At 45.4% G+C, this 25,941-nt stretch overlaps 1 protein-coding gene across 1 annotated transcript in view; it reads right to left on the bottom strand.

Moving 5' to 3' along the window:
• The window catches only part of LOC126252874 (serine-enriched protein), a 237,758-nt gene that overhangs the window by 11,010 nt on the left and 200,807 nt on the right, over positions 1 to 25,941 (bottom strand). The window contains exon 8 of the mRNA XM_049953831.1: positions 20,300 to 20,431. Within this exon, the coding sequence (XP_049809788.1) occupies positions 20,300 to 20,431 (132 nt within the window). The remainder of the gene's footprint in view (positions 1 to 20,299; positions 20,432 to 25,941) is intronic.

Genomic DNA, 25,941 nt, shown 5'->3' with positions numbered 1-25,941 from the left:
CTCCACCCAGGTCGATAGCCACCTCTTCACCTACCACCACCCCAACGATGTCACCCATGCTGCCTCCTTTCTCCAGCAGACCTTGTCTGAGGCCGTGGAGGCCCACGTCCCTACTGTCGCCATCCACCCCCACCGTCCTACCTTACCCCCACAGGCCGTCCTCCTCCTCCGTGAGTCCCGCCGTCTCTACCGTGCCTTCCTCCGCACGCGTGACCCAGACACACTACGACGCCACCGGCAACTCCAGCGACACATTCGTAATTTGCTCGCGGCTAAGAAACGCCGGGACTGGCGACAGACATGCACCCGTTTAAATGCTACCCTACCTATCAACTCGTCCAAGTTCTGGTCAGCCTTCCGTCGCCTTACCGGAACTAAACCCTCCCCCTACTATCCTCTTCTCCATGATGATCACTCCTTCCCTGACACCCTTAGTAAGGCCAATCACTTCGCCTCCTACCTCTCTGATGTATTTTCCATTCCCGAAATCCCCAGTTCGATTACTCCCTCTTCCCGGATGTCTGCGATCGAACTGACACCTCCGTCCCTCCCCTCGCTCCTGGTTTCCAGCACTTGGACAACATTGCACACACGGAACTCAATGCCCCTATCACTACACAGGATCTCATTGCTACACTCCGCACAAAACGCAACACCGCTCCTGGTCACGATCGTGTCACCTACCGTCACCTTCGTGAAGCTCCTGTCTCTTTCCTCTCCACCCTGGCCAGGCTCTACAATGTAGTCCTGTCCACCGGGTACTATCCCGACCTGTGGAAAACCTCCTGTATCCTACTGTTCCTTAAACCTGGCAATCCGCTGTCCGCCGTCTCCTCCTACCGTCCCATCAGCCTTACCTCGGTCTTCAGCAAGGTCCTGGAATCTATCCTCACCCAACGCATCCACCAGCATCTCCGCCAGCACCGCCTCCTTCCCGTTACCCAGTGTGGCTTCTGGCCATCCTTTTCTTCCGACGACATTCTCCTTCACCACACTCATCTCCTTTCCGACCAGCTTAATTCCCGTCGCTCCACAATCTTCCTCTCCCTGGACCTCTAACGTGCTTATGACCGCGTCTGGCATTCCGGTCTCCTCTTCAAGCTCCAAACCTTCGCCCTTCCCATTAACTACGTCCGTCTGATCGGCTCCTTTCTCTCCCGCCGTCCTTCCTATGTCACCATACATAACACAGATTCCTACAACTTTTCCCCCTCCGCCGGTGTGCCCCAAGGCTCCGTCCTCTTCCCCCTTCTGTACCTTTTGTACACGGCGCACATGCCGCCTTCCTTGCCCTTGCCCCCACCCTACAGCGCTCCCAACACCTTCTCCAATCCCATATTGACCGGTTCACCACTTGGTGCAACCAGTGGTTGCTCAAGGTCAATCCCTCCAAAACCCAGGCCATCATTGTAGGCAAAACCACCCCTTCCTTCCGCCTCCTTGATTTCTATCTCACCGTCTATGGCCATCCTATCTACCTCACTCCCACCCTTAAGTACCTTGGCGTCACCCTCGACCGTCGCCTCTCCTGGACTCCCCATCTCCGGACAATCCAAGCCAAGGCACGCTCCCGACTCTGTCTGCTCAAGCTCCTTTCCGGCCGTACATGGGGTCTGGACCCCTCCACCATCCTCCACACCTATAAATCCCTCATCCGCCCTATCCTTTGTTACGCCCATCCGGCCTGGATCTCCGCCCCCCCCCCCCTACCTTTTATAAATCCCTCCAAATCCTTGAACGCCATGCTCTCTGCCTCGCCTATCTCATCCGTCTCCCCTCCCCCACGCGGATCCTGTACGATCTCATCCCCTTCCCCCACCTCCTCCATTTCCTTGAAAGGGTACGGATCCTGTACACCTCCTGCAAACTCGATCCTCCTCATCCGCTAGTCTCCCCCATCCTCTCCCACCCCCACCCGCTGCCGCACCTGTATTCCCATGTCCCACCCGGTCTCCATCTCTCCACCCTCCTTACCCTCTCCCAAGGTGGCTTCCGCCAGCTCCCTCTCTCTGATGATGCCCTCCTCCCCTCCATCTACCCCTCCTACCAACTTTGATCCTCCTACCCTCCTCCTGTGTTTGCTCCTCTGGGCACCCTCCCTCCCTTCTCTCCTTCTTCCCTCCCTCCTCCATTTCTCCCCACTCCTCCCCCGGGCTTCCCCTCCCCTGTCCCTCTCCTCCTCCCCCCATCTCCTCAGCCATTCGCATCCTTGTTCTCCCCACTCCCCCACCTGACCCTTATTCCCCTCTTGGCAGGTCCCCGGACTCGCACACGCTAAGTGGACATTCGCGCGCCGGAGATCATCGCCACCAGTGTCTCGTGTGTGCCGTCGTGTTTGGTGTTCAGTGTTCACCGTCACGCTCCATCGTTCACCAGTGCCATCGTCATCTTCAGTGTTTCTGCTTCGTGTCAACAGTTTGTAGTGTGGATTGTCATCGAGTGTGAATGGCTTCATGTTTTTTTTTTTTTTTCATGTGTCTACTGTTTTTTCCCGCCGTTTTGTTCCAAGTCATGTATCTTCTCTGTTTTTATCACTGTACTATCTTTGACTAAAGAGCGGCGTATTGTGCTGCTGCCAGCCTACCTGTTCTATGGGTTTTAAAATCACAATAAGGAAAAAAAAAAGAACCTGCCTTAGTACTCTTTTCCCGAGTTCGAGTCTCGATCGGGCACACAGTTTTCGGCTGAACAGCAGCGCATATTCTGCTGCCAGCCCTCCCCGATGGGGAATTGAAATACAATAAAGAAAAAAAAAATAATAAAACCTGCCTTAGCAGTGTGTTCGTCGCACCTGAAGATGTCGGCCAGTTGCGCTGACGAAATATTGTGGAGTTTTCACTATGACATCCGACGTCTCGCCCGAGAACCATATATACAGTCTTAAAATAGATTAATCTAGAACTTTTTGTCCATTGTTTGTTACTATAGCGGCTGGTGTTGCAGTTGAGCGGGAGTGGGGGGGGGGGGGGGGGCGGGGTGGTAGGGTAGCAGCGGATGCCTAGAAATCGAAATCAGTGATGTCGTCTGCTGATTTTCTTCGTACTGGTTGACTATGCTGTTGATTAACATTATGCTGTTGCACATTGTATTTTGTCACTGATTGCCAACGTAATTCACTGCACAAATTGCTTCGACATACATGTAAACGTTAAGCACACAATACAAGATGGCGGACTGTGGCATGTGAGTCTGCATCGATTTTCGAGGTTTTGTATCGATATTCTTGGTACTGACAGATTTGTAGTCTCACAAGCTGCGACATCGTCGCGAAAAAACACAGTGACCCGTATATGTAATAAGTTTCCTTTAATTTACGTCTATGGTCACAATCTTTTCTGTTTAACAGATTACCGGTTTCGGTCTTTAATGAACATCAACAGATCTGTCTCATAAAAACAAAGTCCTGCGGTGCACTAGGACTATGTTTTTATGAGACAGATCTGATGATGGTCAGTAAAGACCGAAACCGGTAATCTGTTAAACAGAAAAGATTGTGACCATAGACGTAAATTAAAGGAAACTTATTAGATTTATAGTCAGTTATTTACATTGACACATCTTGAATCTATTGAGTTAGAACTGGCTGAAGACTGTTGAAGAATTTTGAGTTTTTGACTTCGGTTATTTCATTAAGAGTTATCTCCATGCTTTGTATTATGTATGAAGATTTCCATTTCTTCCATGATATCCATTCTTTTTCCTATTTTGTGTAAAATTTCGAGGTTTTCTTCGATTTTCAAAGTGTGGCCTGTGTCTTTCATGTGAGTTGCTACTGCAGATTTGTTACATTTATCAAGCCTGTATCAGTCTAAATGTTCTTTGAATCGGTTTCTGAAATTTCTGCCTGTTTGGCCGATTAATATTCATTACATTGGCTGCAGGTAATTTTGTAAATGCCAGATGCATCAAGACTTGTGTCTGGTGGTTTTATATTGTCAATAAGAATCCTACTTAGGTTGCTTTTATCAAGCCTGTATCAGTCTAAATGTTCTTTGAATCGGTTTCTGAAATTTCTGCCTGTTTGGCCGATTAATATTCATTACATTGGCTGCAGGTAATTTTGTAAATGCCAGATGCACCAAGACTTGTGTCTGGTGGTTTTATATTGTCAATAAGAATCCTACTTAGGTTGTTGTTGGTGTTGAAGCTGATTTTTACTTCTTTGCTTTTGAAAAGTCTTGCGAATTAGTCAGATACTATTCCAAGATAACAGAAATTAGAAATAAATAATTATCGCACACAGTCACGGTTCACAAACATAGCCATTATGGCCGAGAATAATTAAGACACAGTTTTGTTCATACACTACTGGCCATTAAAGTTGCTACACCACGAAGATGACGTGCTACAGACGCGACATTTAACCGACAGGAAGGAGATGTTGTGATATGCAAATGATTAGCTTTTCAGAGCATTCACCTAAGTGCTGGCGTGAGGAAAGTGTCCAAACGATTTCTCATAAACAAACAGCAGTTGACCGGCGTTGCCTGGTGAAAAGTTGCTGTGATGGCTCGTGTAAGGAGGAGAAATGCCTATCACCACGTTTCCGGCTTTGATGGAGGTAGGATTGATGTCTATCGCGATTGCGGTTTATCGTATCGCGACATTGCTGCTCGCGTTGGTCGAGATCCAATGACTGTTAGCAGCATATGGAATCCGTGTGTTCAGGAGGGTTATACGGAACCCCGTGCTGGATCCCAATAGCCCTGTATCACTGGCAGTCTAGATGACAGGCATCTTATCCGCATGGCTGTAACGGATCGTGCAGCCACGTCTCGATCCCTGAGTCAACAGATGGGGACGTTTGCAAGACAACAACCATCTGCACGAACAGTTCAACGACGTTTGCAGCAGCATGGACTATCAGCTCGGAGACCATGGCTCCGGTTACCCTTGACGCTGCATCACAGACAGTAGCGCCTGCGATGGTGTACTCAATGACGAACCTGGGTGCACGAATGGCAAAATGTCATTTTTTCGGATAAATCCAGGTTCTGTTTACAGCATCATGATGTTCGCATCCGTGTTTGACGACATAGCGGTGAACGCACATTGGAAGTGGGTATTCGTCATCGCCATACTGGCGTATCACCCGGCGTGATGGTATGGGGTGCCATTGGTTACACGTCTCGGTCACCTCTTGTTCGCATTGACGACACCTTGAACAGTGGACGTTACATTTCAGATGTGTTACGACCCGTGGCTGTACTTTTCATTCGATCCCTGCGAAACCCTACATTTCAGCAGGATAATGCACGACCGCATGTTGCATGTCCTGTACGGGCATTTCTGGTAGAGAAAATGTTCGACTGCTGCCCTGGACAGCACATTCTCCAGATCTCTCACCAATTGAAAACGCCTGGTCAATGGTGGCCGAGCAACTGGCCATCACAATACGCCAGTCACTACTCTTGATGGACTGTGGTATCGTGTAGAAGGTGCTTGGGCAGCTGTATGTGTACGCGCCATCCAAGCTCTGTTTGACTCAATGCCCAGGCGTATTAAGGCCGTTATTATGGCCAGTGGTGGTTGTTCTGGGTACTGATTTCTCAGGATCTATGCACCCAAATTGCGTGAAAATGTAATCACACGTCAGTTCTAGTGTAATATATTTGTCCAATGAATACCCGATTATCATGTGCATTTCTTCTTGGTGTAGCAATTTTAATGGCCAGTAGTGTATCTTGATCGGAGGCGTCATTTCTAGAGGGCATTTACTAGATAAAATTTTGATAAGGAATCGATATCTGTAAATGTACCGTTTGAAAGTAAAATACACTGGTGTACAAAACTTATGGACGAAAGTAAGTTTTGCATCATGTGTCGCTGGCATGTAAACTTGGACCATACGTAGACAGAACTGCCGCAGTATAATAGGGAAGGTCACTGTGAGACATACGCAATGATGCGAACGGAAATGAAACTTTTATTCAAAGAAAAAAAAAATTACAGTGAAGTCATGGCGACTTGTGATGGTCAACCGGACATTACAAAAGGCGTGACGTGGCTTTTAATAGCGTGTGTTAGTACCAAGGGCGGCAATCCATGATCTGCAAGATTTTCACATGCTGGCCGCAACGTTGGTATAGTGTTCTACTATCTCCACCAGCGTGGTTTACAACTGCCACATGATCGATGGTGCATGTTGACGTGCTTTAATACATCTCCCCAACGCATCCCACACTTGGTGGATGGGTTTTAAGTCGGGGAAAGGGCAGGTAAGTCCATTCGTCGAATAACCTCTCGTCCTAGTAGCTTCTCCACGCACGCTGTTCGATACGACCGCACACTGGTGATGATATTGATATCTGGTCTCCAGCCGGAACGTAACGTCATATTGAAACAGTGTTCAAGCAGAGTACTTATAGCGACGATCAGATCTCCCGTGCTCTACATGTTGGATCTCCGCGGGAACCAATAGAAGATACAGGCAAATCGGTGGCGTCTGCTAAAATAAGAAGAATTTTAAAGAAATTTGATATTAAAAGTGTATTCCATCCTTTAGCTAAGACAAGAGCACTGCTGGGCTCAGTGAAGGACGATTTTGGTTTCAGGAAGCCCGATGTCTACTAATTTCCCTGCTTTTCCGGGAAAGCCTATATTGGTCAGATGATTCGCATGGTCTAGGATCGATGTGAGGAGCACATCGCCACATGCGTTTACGAGGGTTGTCCAGAAAGTAAGCTCCAATTGCTCGCGAAATGCAAACCACTGGGAAAATCCAGTAAAGCTTTGCACAGATGTGTTGGGCAGTGTCTCTAGTATGCCTGTCGATCGTGTCGCGTGGCTCTTTTCAGTTTTGAGTGAACACTCAGCACCTAAAGATGCGTAGGGAATAGCGTCTCCCTTCAAGTATGCGGGCCTGGTTAGAAATTACGCCTGCGTCATGCAGCCCACGTAACACAACTGTCGAGCAGTTCCTTCTTCGTGCCAATTCTCGGCCGCACACTGCAGGGGCAATGAAGACGATCCTACAGCGTTTCCGATAAGAAGTGTTTGATCACCCACAGTACAGTCCTTAATTGGCTCCCCCTGAGTCTCATCTCTGCTCACAGGAACCGATGGCTATGAAGACAAAATTTTTCCACAGACAACGATCTGCTGACCAGTGCAGATAACTGGCCGAAAGCACAGGCGGCTGCTTTCTATGACGAGTATGTTGGAAAGTTGATACAACACTACGACAGAACTCGAAGCTGGAGCGGCGACTATGTAGAGAGGTAAGTGGAAGGTGTACCTCACTGTGGTTTGCATTTCGCGATCGATCGGCAATTACTTTCTGGACAACGCTCGTATTTCAGCCAGAAAACTCTGCGGCTGCGGAGTATTGTCTTACTGAAGACGTAAAATGTTGTACGATGAGGCTCCAGTGGCTGCTCCTGCGTCGCGTTATGAGGACTGTATAGTGAAAGAAGCTATCGAAATCCTTCTATCTGACAATATTATAAACTAAGATGAGGGGTATCCTTTAAATAAGAGTTGGAATCCTGTATTGTTTGACATTAAAACACAACGGTCTTTCTTTCGGTCATAAAAAGGTGTGCCAACAATTTTTGAGATCGATTTGTCGTTTCCACGACCTTTGACTACCGGTACGCTCTCGTATTTTGCGCTAGAGGGCAGTTGTGCTCGCGCGCGTGCAGGAGATCTACAGGCGGGGTATAAAGGAACCCCTGCTGTGTGTTTGATGTTCTCTCCCTCCATGGGCTCCCCCCTTTTTTCTGCTTATCCTCTCCTTCACCCTTTCTTCCCTCTTCTACTGTCGGGGTCCTCCTCCCCCCCCCCTCCCCCCAATATGGCTTCGTACTCTATACAGTTTTTTGTGAGTGTTCAGTGTTGTGCGTCCGTTTTCTAAAGTGTTACGGACAGCCACCATACTGTCGCTAGGTGTGTTTTTGACTGTTGCGAACAGAAACCAGACTATCACAGTGTTTTTTATTTGTGCCTGTCTATTTACTACGTGTTTTAATTAGCATCACCGAGCCTTTGTTCTTATATTTTTTTCGCAACTTTTTCGCCATGTTTCAGTTTTTTGCCGTCACTCTTTCTTGGCCTGTTATTATTGTTTTGATATCTCCTAATTCTGTTTCTAAGTTTTCCGTAAGCTGCAGAGCGGCGTATTATGCTTCTGCCAGCCCGGTCCCTCTCAGGGGGGGGGGGGGGGGGGGGGACTGAAATCTAATAAAGAAAAAAAAATGTGTTTGATTTCAGTCCTGGTGACGGCTTACTCCACTGAAAGTAGTGGCGATGTGGTCTGTTATAGCTACGAGCGACCAGGGAGCGGTGCCATTGGTAGAGAATGAAGGAGCGAAGCCGCTAGGTGGGGGAGCGTCTGGAGGTGTCGCTAACAATGAACAGAAAGGACAGACGAACAAGTAGGGGACGACAGACTCTGCGACCGACCAGGACACAACACGAGGCAAGCCAGCAAGAAATGCTGTGATAAACATGGCGAGACAGCAACAATGCAGGAACACTCCAAACAATGACAATATGTATTTCAACACATGGAACTGGAATGCAATACGGCAGAGGTGCACGCGCGAACTACGGCGAATATCAGACTGCTGGGGTAGCTTTTTTTTTCCTTTATTGCAATTTTGTAATTTCATGCCTCATACGAAGAACGCCGGCAGCAGCCTACGTACGCTGCTCCTCGGCCAATAGATACAACAGATAGAGATAGAAGACAAAGAGCATAAAAAGCATGGTAATACATGATGATGAATATTACATGATAGATGAGAAGCCGTTCGACGAAAGGTACCGTGTACACAAAGATGGTCATCAGTAGAACAGACGAAGACATCGAGTTGGAGACACGAAGGTAGGGAGACACCGATGAAAACACTGTAGCACAAGACGAAAAAACACTGACGCACTAATGAATTGGAGAGGCTTGCCTCTGGGTGGAAAGGAAAGGTAGGAGGGTGGGAAGGACGGGGGAATGGAGCCAGTGATAGAAAGAAGGGAGAGTGGGGGTAGGGGAGGGGAGGGGTCGGAAGCCCAGGGAGGGAGGAGGAAGTGAGAGACGTGGGAGAGAGGAGGGGGGGGAGAAAGAAAGCTGAGGAGGGAGAGAGGGTGCTCTGGGGGAAAAGGGGGGAATGGGAGGGGAGAGTCAGACCTGGTAGAGGGGGGGGGGGACAAGGACATCAACAGGGAGCTGGGGTAGCACTGTGTGACCACGTAAATACACTCCTGGAAATTGAAATAAGAACACCGTGAATTCATTGTCCCAGGAAGGGGAAACTTTATTGACACATTCCTGGGGTCAGATACATCACATGATCACACTGACAGAACCACAGGCACATAGACACAGGCAACAGAGCATGCACAATGTCGGCACTAGTACAGTGTATATCCACCTTTGGCAGCAATGCAGGCTGCTATTGTCCCACGGAGACGATCGTAGAGATGCTGGATGTAGTCCTGTGGAACGGCTTGCCATGCCATTTCCACCTGGCGCCTCAGTTGGACCAGCGTTCGTGCTGGACGTGCAGACCGCGTGAGACGACGCTTCATCCAGTCCCAAACATGCTCAATGGGGGACAGATCCGGAGATCTTGCTGGCCAGGGTAGTTGACTTACACCTTCTAGAGCACGTTGGGTGGCACGGGATACATGCGGACGTGCACTGTCCTGTTGGAACAGCAAGTTCCCTTGCCGGTGTAGGAATGGTAGAACGATGGGTTCGATGATGGTTTGGATGTACCGTGCACTATTCAGTGTCCCCTCGACGATCACCAGTGGTGTACGGCCAGTGTAGGAGATCGCTCCCCACACCATGATGCCGGGTGTTGGCCCTGTGTGCCTCGGTCGTATGCAGTCGTGATTGTGGCGCTCACCTGCACGGCGCCAAACACGCATACGACCATCATTGGCACCAAGGCAGAAGCGACTCTCATCGCTGAAGACGACACGTCTCCATTCGTCCCTCCATTCACGCCTGTCGCGACACCACTGGAGGCGGGCTGCACGATGTTGGGGCGTGAGCGGAAGACGGCCTAACGGTGTGAGGGACCGTAGCCCAGCTTCATGGAGACGGTTGCGAATGGTCCTCGCCGATACCCCAGGAGCAACAGTGTCCCTAATTTGCTGGGAAGTGGCGGTGCGGTCCCCTACGGCACTGCGTAGGATCCTACGGTCTTGGCGTGCATCCGTGCGTCGCTGCGGTCCGGTCCCAGGTCGACGGGCACGTGCACCTTCCGCCGACCACTGGCGACAACATCGATGTACTGTGGAGACCTCACGCCCCACGTGTTGAGCAATTCGGCGGTACGTCCACCCGGCCTCCCGCATGCCCACTATACGCCCTCGCTCAAAGTCCGTCAACTACACATACGGTTCACGTCCACGCTGTCGCGGCATGCTACCAGTGTTAAAGACTGCGATGGAGCTCCGTATGCCACGGCAAACTGGCTGACACTGACGGCGGCGGTGCACAAATGCTGCGCAGCTAGCGCCATTCGACGGCCAACACTGCGGTTCCCGGTGTGTCCGCTGTGCCGTGCGTGTGATCATTGCTTGTACAGCCCTCTCGCAGTGTCCGGAGCAAGTATGGTGGGTCTGACACACCGGTGTCAATGTGTTCTTTTTTCCATTTCCAGGAGTGTACATACATGACCACGGACTTCACGTGGTACAGAGAGTGATGCACTCGCACGGCGAGGCCCACAGTGCAGATGCGCGCCGGAGCACAGAGACTCCTAGATCCATACCCTCTGGCGCGCTTTCAACTTGCGCGCCTTCCGACTCCAGATAGGCGGCCGAAATATTGTGTCGAGATGACGTTATGTTCCGACTGGAACCCGATATGAATATCATTAATTACTACGCCGAGAATGTTTATGGAGCCAAGGCCGCTCATTCACACACAAAAATGCAGTGGACCCCTGCAAAGGCAAACCTGAGGAATGAGTGCAGAGTCACAGTAGCGTTTACAGGAGAGTGTACCGTGTTCAGCTATTTGGATGTCAGTACACCCATGCAACCCATACCTCCCCACACCATAACACCCAGACTACTAAAGAGATTATGTGCGACAATGTTTCTGGTTGACTTCTCGCCATATGAGGGTATGCCCAGAAGCAGCACTCGGACTGAATCTTCTCTCATCTGAGAAGAGCACGCCACCCCACCTCTGTGCTCCTGGCACCATCACAAACAGTGCCGCCGATGTACTGGGGTTGACGGAACACAACGTACTGGTCGTCGGGCAAAGAGACCACTCCAGATAGAGTAGTCATGCCACTAACCACCGTGAGATTGCGTGCCTTACAGTCCTGTCTGACGTGGCTGCATTCCTCCCAGTTTTTGATGTGGGTCCCTCTTTGCCTGTTGCATAAAGTAGCGTGTCCAGGAATTTACTATTTGGATACTAAATAAATTTGAAGATCAGCTCACTGCGAAACGATTCACGTCACAGTTCGGTACGTAACGGTAGAGGTGCACACCACACGTATCGTGGACGTTTTCCTCACCGCGTCAGTCCATCACATACTTGTTTTGTCCGACTATAAAAAACGGCAGCGCGGAACTGGTACGTTCGCAGCTAGGAGGGTAGACTGTGGTGGACGATGGATACCCACCTGGGTTTGTGGAGCGTGTGTGTGAAATCACGCTGCTGTAGTTGACTGTAATCGACCATCTCCTCTTCTTCTGCCAGCAGCGCACTTGAAAAATAATGCTGCGAGCATTACCAAACTCCTAGGCAGTGCACGTTACACTTCGCCCTATTTCCAGCTTCCCAGTGATTCTTCCCCGTGTGAAATCAGCCGAACATTGTCTCTGGGCAATTTAGTAGAGTAGAACACCACCTCAGTGCACTGTAACTGCCCGCTGAGTGACACACACTGGCTTTTCACTTTCCTTCAACTGCCTCGTTTTGAGCCGTCAGTCCCATTTGGCTCACACCATCTGACAAGCTTTATATGCATGGCTGGGGGACCCCCAAGCGATATGATCCCTCACTTTCATTGATTTCCATCGAGTTGTTAATATGTTACTTCACCTGTACCATACTTAAGTTTTATGGACCAGTATGTTTTGAAGAGTGGATCGCTATCAAATCCCTCGCTTCGCTCTGTAGGAGCAGCTCCGTGTGGGCAGCCTTCTCTTCATTGCACAAGATGTGTCTGCGACGTATAATTTCACATACACGCTCCACAATCCCTGGTGGATGTCTGTGGACCACAACAGTCAACCTTTCTAGCTGCGAACGTACCAGTTCCTCGCAGCCGTTTTCATAGTAGGACAAAAAAGGTATGTGACGGACAGGAGCGATCAGGAAAACGTCCTTGATACAGCTGGTGTGCACCTCTGCCATTACTTACATAACTGTGACGTGAATGACTTAGCAGTGTTCTGATCTTCAAATTTATTTCGTATCCAAATGGTACATTATGGACATATGTTCGTTGCTAAAACAGTATTTAAAAATAACGAGGTGATTATTAGAATAGATATACCAAAATAGCTGCTTATAATAACTAATCTTTATTTGCACAGACTGTTTCGGCATTTATCCCAATTGTCAAGTACGTTTAGATTGATGTGACCTCCATATTACGCCGTTATAACTTCCACTGTTTTAATAACACGGTAAATGACGTAATACTTTGAAAATAAAACGCTAATTGCGGTGTGATAGCAGTTTGACATTTCCACTCTTAGGACGCTGTATGTTTACAAATATTATAGAAGTAAGCGATGTTATTTTATTAACTAAAATTTGTGAATAATTTCTTTGGTTGTTGCGTATGTTACTTCAGATTTATCCATTTACGTGTTCTAAAAGTTCAATGAAATTTTTTAGGTAGCTCATGTGTGTGAATTCTGTTCTCTCGTTTAATATTTCTTGTAGGTATTTTCTCGTATATATATACTTGCAGTCCTTCTAGAATGTTCACTGCAAAACCTTTAGGTGTTTTGTGTAGAATATTCAGTGTATTTTCGATCGTATCAGCAGTGTGGTTTTGATTTTTCAAGTTTAGAAACAACCTCGACTGATTATTTTTTCTCTCTCTAATGTGTTCCTTATGCTCATATCCAAATTTCTTCCTCTTTGGCCAAAGTAAAAGCTATTGCATCTGCGACATGTGATTTTGGATATGCATGGGTTAACATATTTGGATGCTCTAGTGGCGGCGGAAAGATGTTATTGGTTCGAAACGCAAGTTGAATATTTGTGGCTTTAATAAGTGCATTAATTTTATTGGAGATTCTACCAAGGTAGCTTGCTGGTACGTATCTTATTTTTTGCGTAGGTGATGTTCATCGAGTTAGGCACATCTCGCTATCAATTTTGTTCTGCTTTGGTGTTTTACACTTGTAGTATAATTTTGTGATTATGTTGGGGTCAGAGTCATTTGTATAGGCCATATATTGAAATGTGGTAGGCTTTTTTCGAATCGTTGGTTTTTATAATGATAGATTATTAATCTATTAATCACTGAATGAAAGAAATACTAGTCTAAGAGCCATCGGATGACAGGAATTGGCATTTGTGACGTTGTCAGAAGTGATATACTTTCTACAGATATCAAACGTGTGGTGATAATTATTTTTGCCAGTTGTGAGGTCTAGATAGTTAATGGTATTGTCTTGTTCAGTTTCCATAGTGTAGTTGGTTGAGTTTTTGATAGATATTTTCGATGTCTGATTTGTTACCATCTGCTAACATGCTGGTGTCATCTACATACCTAAAACAATATACAATTTCGTTGAGAGAAGGCCAATCTGAGCTAAAGAATATAGCGTCGTAAGAGTGGTGCTGTCAGACTACTGTCACACCGTAATTAACATTTTAGTTTCAATATTCTACGTCATTTATTATCTTATTAAAACAATGACAGTTATGAGACAGTTCACGTGATATGTACGTCCCATCAGTCAAGACTTAGTTGACAATGGCGATAAATGCCGAAACATTGTGTCGTAAATGAAGATTAGTTATTATAAGCAGCTATTTTGGTGCATCTACTCCAATAATCATGTCGTTATGAGACGCACATTATGCAGCTGGCCCTAAATAAGAAGAAGAAAAGAAAAATTATTTAAAAAGTCGCTTCTACAACCCCCAGAATCATTTAATAGTAGTTGTCTAACTGCCGGTGTATCATAATATGTAGACGAATCATCTCTTCTGTAATTTCGCATCGAATAAGTTTGCCCCTGCGGATTGGCAGCCCAATGAACAGATTTCAAAAGCATGTTGCTGTTGGTCCTTCTCGGGCAATTCGTGTCACCAACTTCAATGAATTGCACGCATGTACTGACGTTTGCCATGTGACAAAAGGTGTCCATTTTGATCTCCCGCAATGTGCGTTAAGCAGTGGGAGGGATCCTCTGATCTACAAGACACACATTGCTTTGCATGAGAATACGTGTCTACATGCCACTATATATACCGTCGAACTGTTCACAGTTTGGTTCAAATGCACGCTTTAGCTTATTTCAGCATATATCACTACAACATTCATCTACTTTTTTCTTGTTCCTTTCTTCCGCATCTGCGCAGGAAAAGTAAACATGTTTATAAACTGATTTAGCACAACCCTCATGCTTAAGCGGCGCTTTAACACGAATGACTATCTGGACGGGTCTACGGGGTGGTCAGAAACAGTTTGAAACGCTTGTCAGGGTGTTTCATATGAGTTATTCTGAGAAATAGTTGTTAACTTTGCACCGCTTCCTAGTGATTTAGCATCGAAGTTATCTGATCAGGTAGTTGTGGGCTCGCAATTTGAAGTACCTTCGTACTCTAATTGCGGCGATGAACAAACATCTATGGGACTGTGAGTTACCACTTGTTCAACTGCTAATTATCAGTAATGTGCCTTTTTGGGAAGTGATAAATTACACCTAGATAAGCAACAGCTACGCTGAAGGAACCAAACGAAGACACGTTTAGAGACAACGTCTTTGGACGGCTGCTTGCGTTTTTGCGCATTACGTCCTGATTAGCTAACTTCAATATTAAATAACTCTAAAACAGCGCAACTTATCGACTTTACTTCTGAACGGCTGTTTATCAGCACAACCTCCAATGCACCACACTTACAAGCCTTTCAAACTGTTTGTGATCACCCCGTACGGCACTATGACAATTGTTTATATACATCTCTTTTTCTGGTAATGTTGCAGAAATGGTCCATAAAAGACCCAAAAACAGTTGGCACATCTTTCTCAGCAACATGTTCACGCTTAAATTTATTTGGAGGTTTCGGATGTTTCCATTTCGGAATGTGGCGGTTACTGAGTGCTGAATTAGGGCTATTACTTGGCCGCTATAAATGTTACTTCAAAATTGTTTGTCTCTTACAGACCTGAATAAAAGTGGGCACTGATGATGGGTCTAATGCACCACTTTCTTTCAGATCTCAGAACTACTTAAACCTAACTAACCTAAGGACAGCACACACATCCATGCCCAAGGCAGAATTCGAACCTACGACCGTAGCGGTCACGCGGTTCCAGACTGTAGCGCCTAGAACCGCTCGGCCACTCCGGTCGGCTCTCAGTGTCTGCTATATATACAATGATGTTTCCAACATTATGCATTATAGACATGTGATTTAGACTGATGAGCCAAAACATTATGATCACTTGCCCGCGAAAGGCAAAGGTCCCGAGTTCGAGTCTCGGTCGGGCACACAGTTTTAATCTGCCAGGAAGTTTCATATCAGCGCACACTCCGCTGCAGAGTGAAAATCTCATTCTGGAAACATCCCCCAGGCTGTGGCTAATCCATGTCTCCGCAATATCCTTTCTTTCAGGAGTGCTAGTTCTGCAAGGTTCGCAGGAGAGCTTCTGTAAAGTTTGGAAGGTAGGAGACGAGATACTGGCAGAAGTAAAGCTGTGAGGACCGGGCGTGAGTCGTGCTTCGGTAGCTCAGTTGGTAGAGCACTTGCCCGCGAAAGGCAAAGTTCCCGAGTTCGAGTCTCGGTCGGGCACACAGTTTTAATCTGCCAGGAAGTTTCATTATGATCACGTGCTTACTAGCTTGCTTGTCTGTCTTTGCGACAAAATACATTGCTGATTCTGCGTATTAGGGATCCGACAGTTTGTTGGTAAGTTTTTGGAGGTATGAGGTATGTGGCATTAGATGTCTATGCAGCAGTCATGTAATATGCGTAAATAAGTGGCCGCTGATTTACGTACCCGGGGATAACGCCCGATAGTGACCAGATGGGTTCCACAGGATTTACGTCAGACGAATTTGGTAGCCGTGACATCAACGACAGGTCAATAGAATGCTCCTCAAAGGACTGTAAACGGTTGTGGCTCCGAGACACCGACAGTTATACCGCTGAAAGATGAAATCGCCGTCGGGGAAGGCATCAAGGATGAACGGATACAGATTGTGCGCAGCTGTCAGAGTGTCTTCAATTACTACCACAAGTTCCATGCAAGTGCTGGAGAATGTCTCCCACTGCATAACAATGCTCCCACCAGCCTGTGCCCGTGGCGCGCTGCACGCTTCGGTGACAGCGTTTGTTGACACGACCATCCACCTAGTGCAGCAAAAATGTGTGTCACGTGAAGGGCCGACACGCTTCCATTGATCGACGGTCGAATCTCGATTGCGCTGCGCCTCCTGCAGTCCTAATTGACGATGTCGTTGGGCCATGACGTGAACACATAGGGGTGATCTGCTGTGCAGCTTCCATGTTCAACAATGTACGATGAACGGTGTGCTGTTAAACACTTGTGCGTGCACCGGTGGTATGCTCGTTCAGCAGAGATGCCACAGATCACCCACTGTCCTACTTTACAGAGCAGACAAGTCTCCGAGCGCGGCGCTCTGTGAAGAGTTGCAGACGTCCAATCATTTAGCGTCTAGTGCTAGCTTCGATGTCCTTTCACATCTTCCCGTAGATGCTGAGAGGTGGCATGAGCCCCCTCTCATATTTCTATCTTACTCTAACTCGATTTTCCTCTCTAATTGCATGTGGTGAAAAGTTGCCATTCCTTCACACGCAGACTTCCCACACAGCGTCTCTCGTCACCCGGGTGGTCCGGTGACAGGTGGGTTCTGCTGATCTTGAAAGAGTTAAGCCGACGGATGTGAGGGAGTCGAGTGGATACTTTCCAGACGCTGACATTGTCATAAGAGTGGGGGAGACACGCCCACAGGGGCCTGACGGAGCGGCTGGGCTAGAGATTCCGCTACTTCGCAGAAACTTAGTGAAAACACTTTCTGGCGGGCTACCAGCGAGGCGTGGCAATGACTTGTGTTCCCAGGCAGTCTTGGCGGGCAAAGTCCCGCGTTTTCTGCAAAATCATAACTGTGATTGGCTTGCTCAGGGGATATCTCCGTGACGTAGCAAAATCGGCCCACAAATTGGCGCCAAGTATCTCCATTGGTGGAATAGTAGTGCATCGGCAATAGAGTGGAATTTTCCGCCGATTTTCGAGTTGCTGATTGGAACGTTTAACCACGGCCACTGTCGTGGGGGCGGGAATGTTCTGTGTTCGGCTTGTACAGGTGCTCTTGAGAGAGTCGGCTGTCGCCTTTCGGTCGGGGTAGGTTACAAGACTGAGCTCTCGCTGCTCTGGATCGCCTGCCTTCCGTTAGCTGTCTAATATACTTTCATTTAATTGTAACTGTTTGGCGAAGTTGCTGAAGTTTCGACTTCAACATAACTTTCCGAGTACAGTTGTCAATTGAGCGTTCTGTGTACAAGCGGCCTGTGTTGTCCGTCTTGAGCCGTTTTGGCTAAAGTTGACTGTATCAGAGTTAGTGTGTGACTTCACTTGTTAAATCGGTCACTGTACCGTCAGTGATCTTCTTCTCCATCAGAGGCGCATTTGTATTGATAGGAAGTCTTTAGTCTGGAACAACCAGACCAGGTGAATTTGTTTCGGGCTATACTCGTCACATTATCATCACCACGACGGGACGTCGAAGCAACCAGCCATCGCCTCCGGTACGCCAGATCGTGTCCTTGCAGTTAAGAAGACAGCTTGGTAATGTATGTCCGCAGCACCGGCAAATCAGCGAATTTTGCTAGGTGATAATCAAAGCTCAGCAGAGCGTGCCTGTTCGTTTTTTCTAACTTTGTTCTGTCTTCGGTGTTCATTGTCTGAGTTATCACTACCATAGCAGCAATTAATGTTGGGTTGGCTGGGTGTTTCTCTTAAGATTTGAGTTGCAAGGAATTGGCTCCACATACGAATCGTTCATAAATGTCACAATCTAGTTTATCGACAACTTCACCTTCACAGCATTTATTTGAGTATCCAATTTGATGTATTGTAAATCTTTCATGTGTTTTGTTTATTATTTTGAGTTTAGTCATAATAAATCAAATTGTTATTTTGGACAAAACTTTCATTCCGTTGATCGGTAGAGCTACCCTTTCATTTCTCACTATGTTAATGAAACTTTCCTTTATCTAATTAATTTCTATCCAATTAAATTATTGCTGGTGCAAAACTCTTTTCTACTCCACTTGCAGGGTCGATTACAGTCAGTTCGCGTTTCTTCTTAATCCATGTGCAACAGCAAAAGTCGGAGATAGAAAACGGGGGGGCTTAGAGCATCATTTCCATATAAAGATTCTAGAAGAATTTAGTGTTAAATACACTGCTAGCCCCGGCACCTCGCAATGCCCACGACAGTATCACATTTGTCAAAGTCGCTATCCCATCCGCAGCCCATATCTTCGTCAGACTGATCTACAGGACATAAAATCTCGTCTGAAGCCTGCGATCATTTTTATGTTAATAATTGGCAACCAATGCTGTACAATCGCAATAAAGTCATGAGATATTCAATTGACACTTTTATTAGAACATGTTACACGTTACGGAATTACTCCCATCTTCAGACATCACAAACTTCAACTCCTTCCCGAACAACCAGGCGTACAGCTTCGACAACACAAAGAAAGCGCCGAATAACATATGACTGCGACACAAGCAGTCTTTAAGCAGAGCTTCGGCACTTTCTTTGAGTTGTCAAGGCTGTACGCCTGGTTGGTTGGGAAGGAGTTGAAGTTTGTGATGTCTGAAGATGGGTGTAATCCCGTAAAGCGTAACATGTTCTAATAAAGGAGTCAATTGAACATCTCATGACTTTATTGCGATGGTACAGTATTGCCAATTATTAACATTCGTCAGGGTGGCTCCTCGTCCGTGTTTTCTCCGCTTGCATGCTTTTGTTACCGCGTCAGGTGCCTTCAACGCCACCAGGCAGCACCAAACGTCGCAGTGTGCAGCTGTTGTAATGTTTTGGCTCGTTACTGTATGTACATCATGGACAGCAGCGGTTCTGTAACACTCCGTTGAAATACAATCAAGGGTACTGTACTATCTAAAAATCACTCTCCTTTCCACCAACTTGAATTAATTTGTTTACTTGATAGATGTTCATGCTATGCCATAGAGAAGTTTTTTAAGCAAGTTTAAGATAGGTGATGACTTGAAACCAACAAATTTATTTTGAGCAAGTTTGGATTACGTAAATTTCAATCAGAGTGTAGCCAAGTCACTGTCATCTGGTAAATGACTATGCAGAGTTACTTCAAAGAAAGCTTTTGAAAGTAATTTCCAATAAGAAAGAGGCTTTCGTGAAGTGAAATAATCCGTATAAAAAATGTGTGCTTTAGTATTTAAGTTTGTTTATTATAGAAAATGATATTCTATATGTCCACCTTGGCCAAATTTTTTTAGCTTCCCTGAAGTTATCTACTAGGCTACAGTTAAAATGAAATTCCAGTGTCTGCATCAACATTGTTTACGTGGAGTAATATTTATTTGAAGAACAAAATCAAACAGTAGGAAGAAAGTAGGCAAAATTCATACTTCTGCTTTGCCAATACTTCACCGTTTCATTGCATGGATAGGCTGGCGACCATTATTACATGTTTTAAACCACTAAATGAACTTGGAACTCAGTTGCCCTAGCTTCAGTATAATATTATTCATAGTGCGTTTCTATTTAACCGCTGCGTAAAATCTTTGGAAAAGAATTGAATAGTCTGATTTACTTATGCATTAGACACAAGACTCGATCAAATCCTGTCAAATGGGTAGCTGTATTGATTAGCTTTTCCTATTAACAGCACTGTCCTCCCATAGTGTACTTTATCTATGAAATAAACAAAATTTCAGTAAGAGGGTTATACGAGGCCTTTCCTGTAGCAGGACTTTTTGTTCTTTTGGTGTATATTATACGTGACAACATACAGAAAGATTTTTTTCTATTATTTAGGTAAAAGCGTACTAAATTGCACCAGTAGAGGTAGGGCTATAGTCAGACTGCCAAGTTCTGGTGTTCGGAGTAACAGACCTGGAACTTGGTGAACTCATCGGCTCTCAGCTCGTCCCTGGCGAGGATGAGACGAACCACGTGCTGCGGCAGCAGCGTGAACGACCCGAGGTTCAGCACTTCGTTCCCGTGTTCGTCGACGAACTCCAGCACCTGTTGACACCACGGAAAGATGTAAGAAGTGATTCTTAGGGTAAGGTTTGTAGCAACAACAACGCAGTACTATTGTACATATAGTAAATTTTTTCTTCTGAATTTCGATAAATTAGTATAATCGATGTTCTGATTTCATTTCTTTTTCTTTTCATGTCATTATGTTAAAGAAACTGTAAACAATTTTCGATGTAAATTTTAATATTTATGTAAAATTTCAAGCAATGTTATAATAGAAGTGAAGTTTAACTAATGTTGAAACTATTGTACGATGTGAAAGTTGTAATTGTACGCCTGGTCCATACGTAGGCAATGTATTAGGATATGTGGAATGCAAAACCTTTGGTGAATACCCTGTCTGTGAGGGAGCAGGAAAAGGTGGAGGCAGGCGAGCGCGGGAAAATGCACACGGGCGCGGCACGGACTAACGGGCTCAGCAGCAGCAGCAGTAGTCGGAGTCGGGCATCGGTCTGAGAAACACGTTCTGGATCGAAGAGGCTCTCCTGGAAAACGTGGTTTCGTTGAGCCTCGGATGCGCTGTTTCCGACGCCTATACCGCATGGCAATATTCCGTAGGCACTAAATGGAAAAATATTGCGACGCTATGAAGAAGTAAAGTGCCAATATTTCAAGAGCCATTGCTGTAATTGCATGTGTGCTTTGCGCCTCGCCATCTCGCCGCCTGCCGACCGCCTCATCGATACGAACAGGTTGAAACTTTTAGTACTGTATTCGTGTGGACCAGTGTTACTTTTGCTACACACTGTTCAATAACAACTTAAATTTTACCAGAACTGTCCTATCAATTAATTATCCTCGCAACTAACCTAGACAGGATCCTTTCCACATGTTGTGCAATCCGAGTGTCCCAAGATGAAGATTTAAAGTTTATGTTAATAATAATTACCTGCAGACCTATCAATGTTAGAATGATGTTTAAAGAACTTTGTTGTTAATGAATACTGGACGAATAATATAGGTACGACAAAGTTCGAAGATAATGTTGAAATTGGTTTAGTAATGAAGTTTATTTAAATTGAGAAAAAAAATTAACGGTAGTTAAATGAGCGGGAAATAAGAGAAAAAGAGCGGTAAATCATATTCTGGAAATCTTGAATGCTTAATGCTCTCAATAATCAAACTTTCACTACAGTGATCATAATAGTTTCAGGGTCTCCTCCCCCCTTTTTTCTTTACTATTCATTTGAATTCTGAAGTGTACTGAACTCATTTGACCAGCAAAGTTAAAGTCAATATAAAACCAAAATTTATTGGTGTTTTACCTTTTTCAAAATTGACATTGTATGTGTGTTTCGGAAGTGCTATTTCTAGGGTAACCTATGCCCGATTTTAATCAGATTAATAGACAGTACGAAGTTTGTAGTAAACATTATAGTGTATTGTTGTGTATTTATGGCGTGTTCATATTAATACAGAAAGTGAAATTATTAGTTCAGTAGATTTTAGGGTTCTAAAATTTACCATAGTATGCAGTGTTGTTACGTGTTGTTTTGTATGAACGTGCATCAACTTGTACTGGGAAGAAACTCAGTTAATGCCTAATTAGGCTGGTGACCCTATTATTAACAATTTGGTAGCATCTGCTGCGTTGTTTCTTGTCCGTCCTAACATGTAGTTGCACTTCAGACTTGCTTGACGTATCATTGTCATTACTGAGTGGGTGAAGGTCTGATTTTGCCTCCATTCAGGTACACGCGATGAACATATATACCAAAATCCTTTCTTATAAGGTGAAGCCCGTCAACTTACCATAGTACAGGCTTTAATAAGTATGGTGCGCAGTAGCGTAGTGTTACAGGTTCACTATCGTATTTCGTAAAATGGTAAAAATAGGAGTTTCAGACTTCATCCTCGGTAGACAACTGTAACCTGGATTGGCAAAAATGGTTCAAATGGCTCTAAGCACTATGGGACTTAACATCTACGGCCATCAGTCCCATAGACTTAGAACTACTTAAACCTAACTAACCTAAGGACATCACACATGTCCATGTCCGAGGCAGGTTTCGAACCTGCGACCGTAGCAGCAGCGCCTAGAACTGCTCGGTCACAGCAGCCGGCCCCTGGACTAGGAACTAAGGATGGTAGTGCCCACAAATACAATAAACTTAAGCATGATTGCATTCTGTAAGTCACTTCTCGTTGGACGTTTACTGCGGAAAGTTACCCCCCCCCCCCCAAACCCCCTCACCACCATGTATAATAATGCGTTAGGTTTTAGGGAGTGGGGTGCGAAGGAGGAAGGGGCTTTGTAGTCAACTTCGCGACTGGTTGACAGCATATCATTTGGATCTATTACAAGATAACTCCTTGCTTTCTGCACAGTTGACACCTGCGATATTTGTAACGAACAATGAAAGTGTCGGTCTCATCTTACTTTGTATTACTATTCTTGTAACGGTCCACCAGAATATTCACAAGCTTGATTACGGCGTATTTTGTAATAACTCATCCTAAATTAAGAATTATTACTGCAGTGAGCGGCCCGAAATGACAAGAAGTTTAAAAAAAATAAAAGACTCCTATTAAATGGAGATAGATTTTTTTGTATTACACATCGAAGCGCCAAAGAAGCTGATACAGGCATGCATCTTCAAATACATATGTACGTAAACAGGCAGAATATGGCGCTGCAGTCGACAACGTCTACATAAGACAACAAGTGTCTGGCGCAATTGTTTGATCGGTTACTGCAGCTACAATGGCAGGTTATCAAGATTTAAGTGAGTTTCAAAGTCGTGTTATAGACGGCGCACGAGCGATGGGACACAGCATCTCCGAGGTAGCGATGAAGTGGGAATTTTCCCGTACTACCATTTCACGACTGTACCGTGAATATGAAGAATAGGGTAAAAGATCAAATCTCCGACATCACTGCGGCCGGAAAAAGATCCCGTAAGAACGGGACCGACGACGACTGAAGAGATTCACTCAATGTGACAGAAGCGCAACCCTTCCGCAAATTGCTGCAGATTTCAATGCTGGGCCATTAACAAGTGCTCAGCGTACGGACCATTCAAACGGAACATCTTCGATATGGGCTTTCGGAGCCGAAGGTCCATTTGTCTACCCTTGAGGACTGCGCGACACAAAGCTTTACGCCTCGTATGGGCCCGTCAACACCGACATTAGACTGTTGGTGACGGGAAACATGTTGTCTGGTAGGACGAGTCTCGTTTCAAATTGTATCGAGCAGATGGACCTGTACGGGTAAGAAGACAGCCTCATGAATCCATGGAACCCGCATATCAGCAGGAGACTGGTCAAGCTGGTCTTGGCTTTGTAATGGTGTGGGGCGCGTGCAGCTGGACTAATATGGGACCCCTGATACGTCTAGATACGACTCTGACAGGTGACACGTACGTAAGCATGATGTCTCAGCAGCTGCATCCATTGTGCATTTCGACGGACTTGGGCGATTCCAGCAGGACGGTGTGACACCCACACGTCCAGAATTGTTAGAGTGACTCCAGGAACACTCTTCTGAGTTTAAACGCTTCTGCTGGCCACAAAACTGCCCAGACATGAACATTACTGAGCATACCTGGGATGCCTTGCAATGATCTGTTCAGATTAGATCTCCACCACTTCGTACTCGTACTAATTTATGGACAGCCCTGCAGGATTCGTGGTGTCAGTTGCCTCCAGCACTACTTCAGACATTAGTCGAGCCCATGCCACGTCGTGTTGCGGCTTTGCCCCGTGCTCGCGTGGGCCCTGCGCGGTATTAGGCAGGTGTATCTGTTTCTTTGGCTTTTCAGTGTATGTTAAGTCAGTATCTCGGGACAGTGGGAGGTGCTCTGACTTGTGGTGGGGGATCTGACGAACGCTGATAGGCTCAATTCAAAATCGCGCTGTTAAGTGCGATATGGGTGGCAGCCCGCTAAAGCTATTGAGCAAGGACGCGCCTCAAGTACTCCAAAAGGTTGACTGAGTAAAAGTTCCACGGAAGTGTAGCGCCATACATGTAGCCTCTTTGATTAGCTGTGAAGACAGCTTGATGCATTTTATTTACCGGTTGTACTATTTCCAAAATATATTTTGTAACAATAAAAATATGTAAATTAAATGTCGACAGATGTTTATTATGTTTCATGGTGCGAAAATGTCATTGTAGCTTGTGAGTAAATTCGACCAGTTGACGATATGTCGTTATGAAATTTGGTTGCTGCCCTGACGTAGATTTTAAGGCCTAGAGGTGGTTCTGTTATTTAATAGTTAATTTATTTTTACGTTATTCGAGAGTTGCCAATTGACTTGAAACAGGGCGTTAATTAAATTGTAGTCTATCAAGCTATGGGACAATGCGGAAACGAAATGAAGGTATTGTGGTAATAAAGGTGGTCGTACTATAAATAAAGATAAATCACAAATCCGGAAGAAAATCCACGTAACCACAAAAAGCCCATAGTGTATCAGGTATTGCATTTCATATTTGTCTGCTGTATATGTTTCACAGCTACAAATGAAGTTTCCCCCTTCTTTCAATATTGATGTCTTTCGAGTCAAATATTTTTATTTTATTTACTAACACTACTTTTGATTCTCTGATTATTTGTTTTATTTCCTTTGTACTGTTTCTGCACACAGCTATTTTACTACGTGAACATTTTCATCATGTTAATTTTATCGTATTTACCCTAACTTTGATAACTATTTATTCTGATCCGTCGGTGTACACTAGTATTTTTGTATTCCTTTCTTATTCCTATACACTTCGTAGTTTTAGCCATTATCTTCTAAAATTTTTTGGATTTACACTCGTCTGAATATAAAACAGCTATGTCTTTGAGAAGTCCAAAGATCCATATTATTTATTTTTATGACTGTACAATAGTATTTGGATTTATTTATTGAATGTTCTGTTTACATATTCAGTATGCGTTGGTACAGACTACGTTGTTGTCTAACTTCATTAAGAATTCTAGCGTCTTTTTCTGTATTGCTTACTTTTCTATCGCAGTTCTTTCATCATTCCTGTCTGTATCGTCTAAGTAGATTATTTGTACGTATTTTCATTAGTTTTCTAGTTGACAATGACGAATGCTTTCCAAACGTGTGAGGAAGCTAAGTCATATTAGTTGTGTCTCGAGGAAGAAATGACAACAACATCGTTAGACACGGAGCGCAATATCGGATCGGCAAGCGATAGGAAATCGGCCGTGTGTTTTTAAAGGAACCAACCCACCATTTACCTTAAGCGATTTAGCGAAATCACGGGAAACGTGTGTCTGGATGGCAAGTCGTGGATACTAACTGTCATCCTCATGAATGCAAGTCCAGTGTGCTTCCCAATGCGCCATCTCGACTGATTTGAATTTTGAGATGGGTGAAGTGGTATAAATGGCGTATTATGATTAACAGCGAAAGAAGAAATCATATGGTAATGGAAACAAAAACGTTCCAGTAATCATGGTCCACGATCGAGCCGTTTGCGAGATAATTATGAATGTGTGATTACGAGCCACTGCTGACTTCAGTATGAAATA

This window comes from Schistocerca nitens, chromosome 4 (genome assembly GCF_023898315.1).
Source record: "Schistocerca nitens isolate TAMUIC-IGC-003100 chromosome 4, iqSchNite1.1, whole genome shotgun sequence".
NCBI lineage: Eukaryota > Metazoa > Arthropoda > Insecta > Orthoptera > Acrididae > Schistocerca > Schistocerca nitens.
This window is presented reverse-complemented; position numbering and strand designations above follow the sequence as displayed.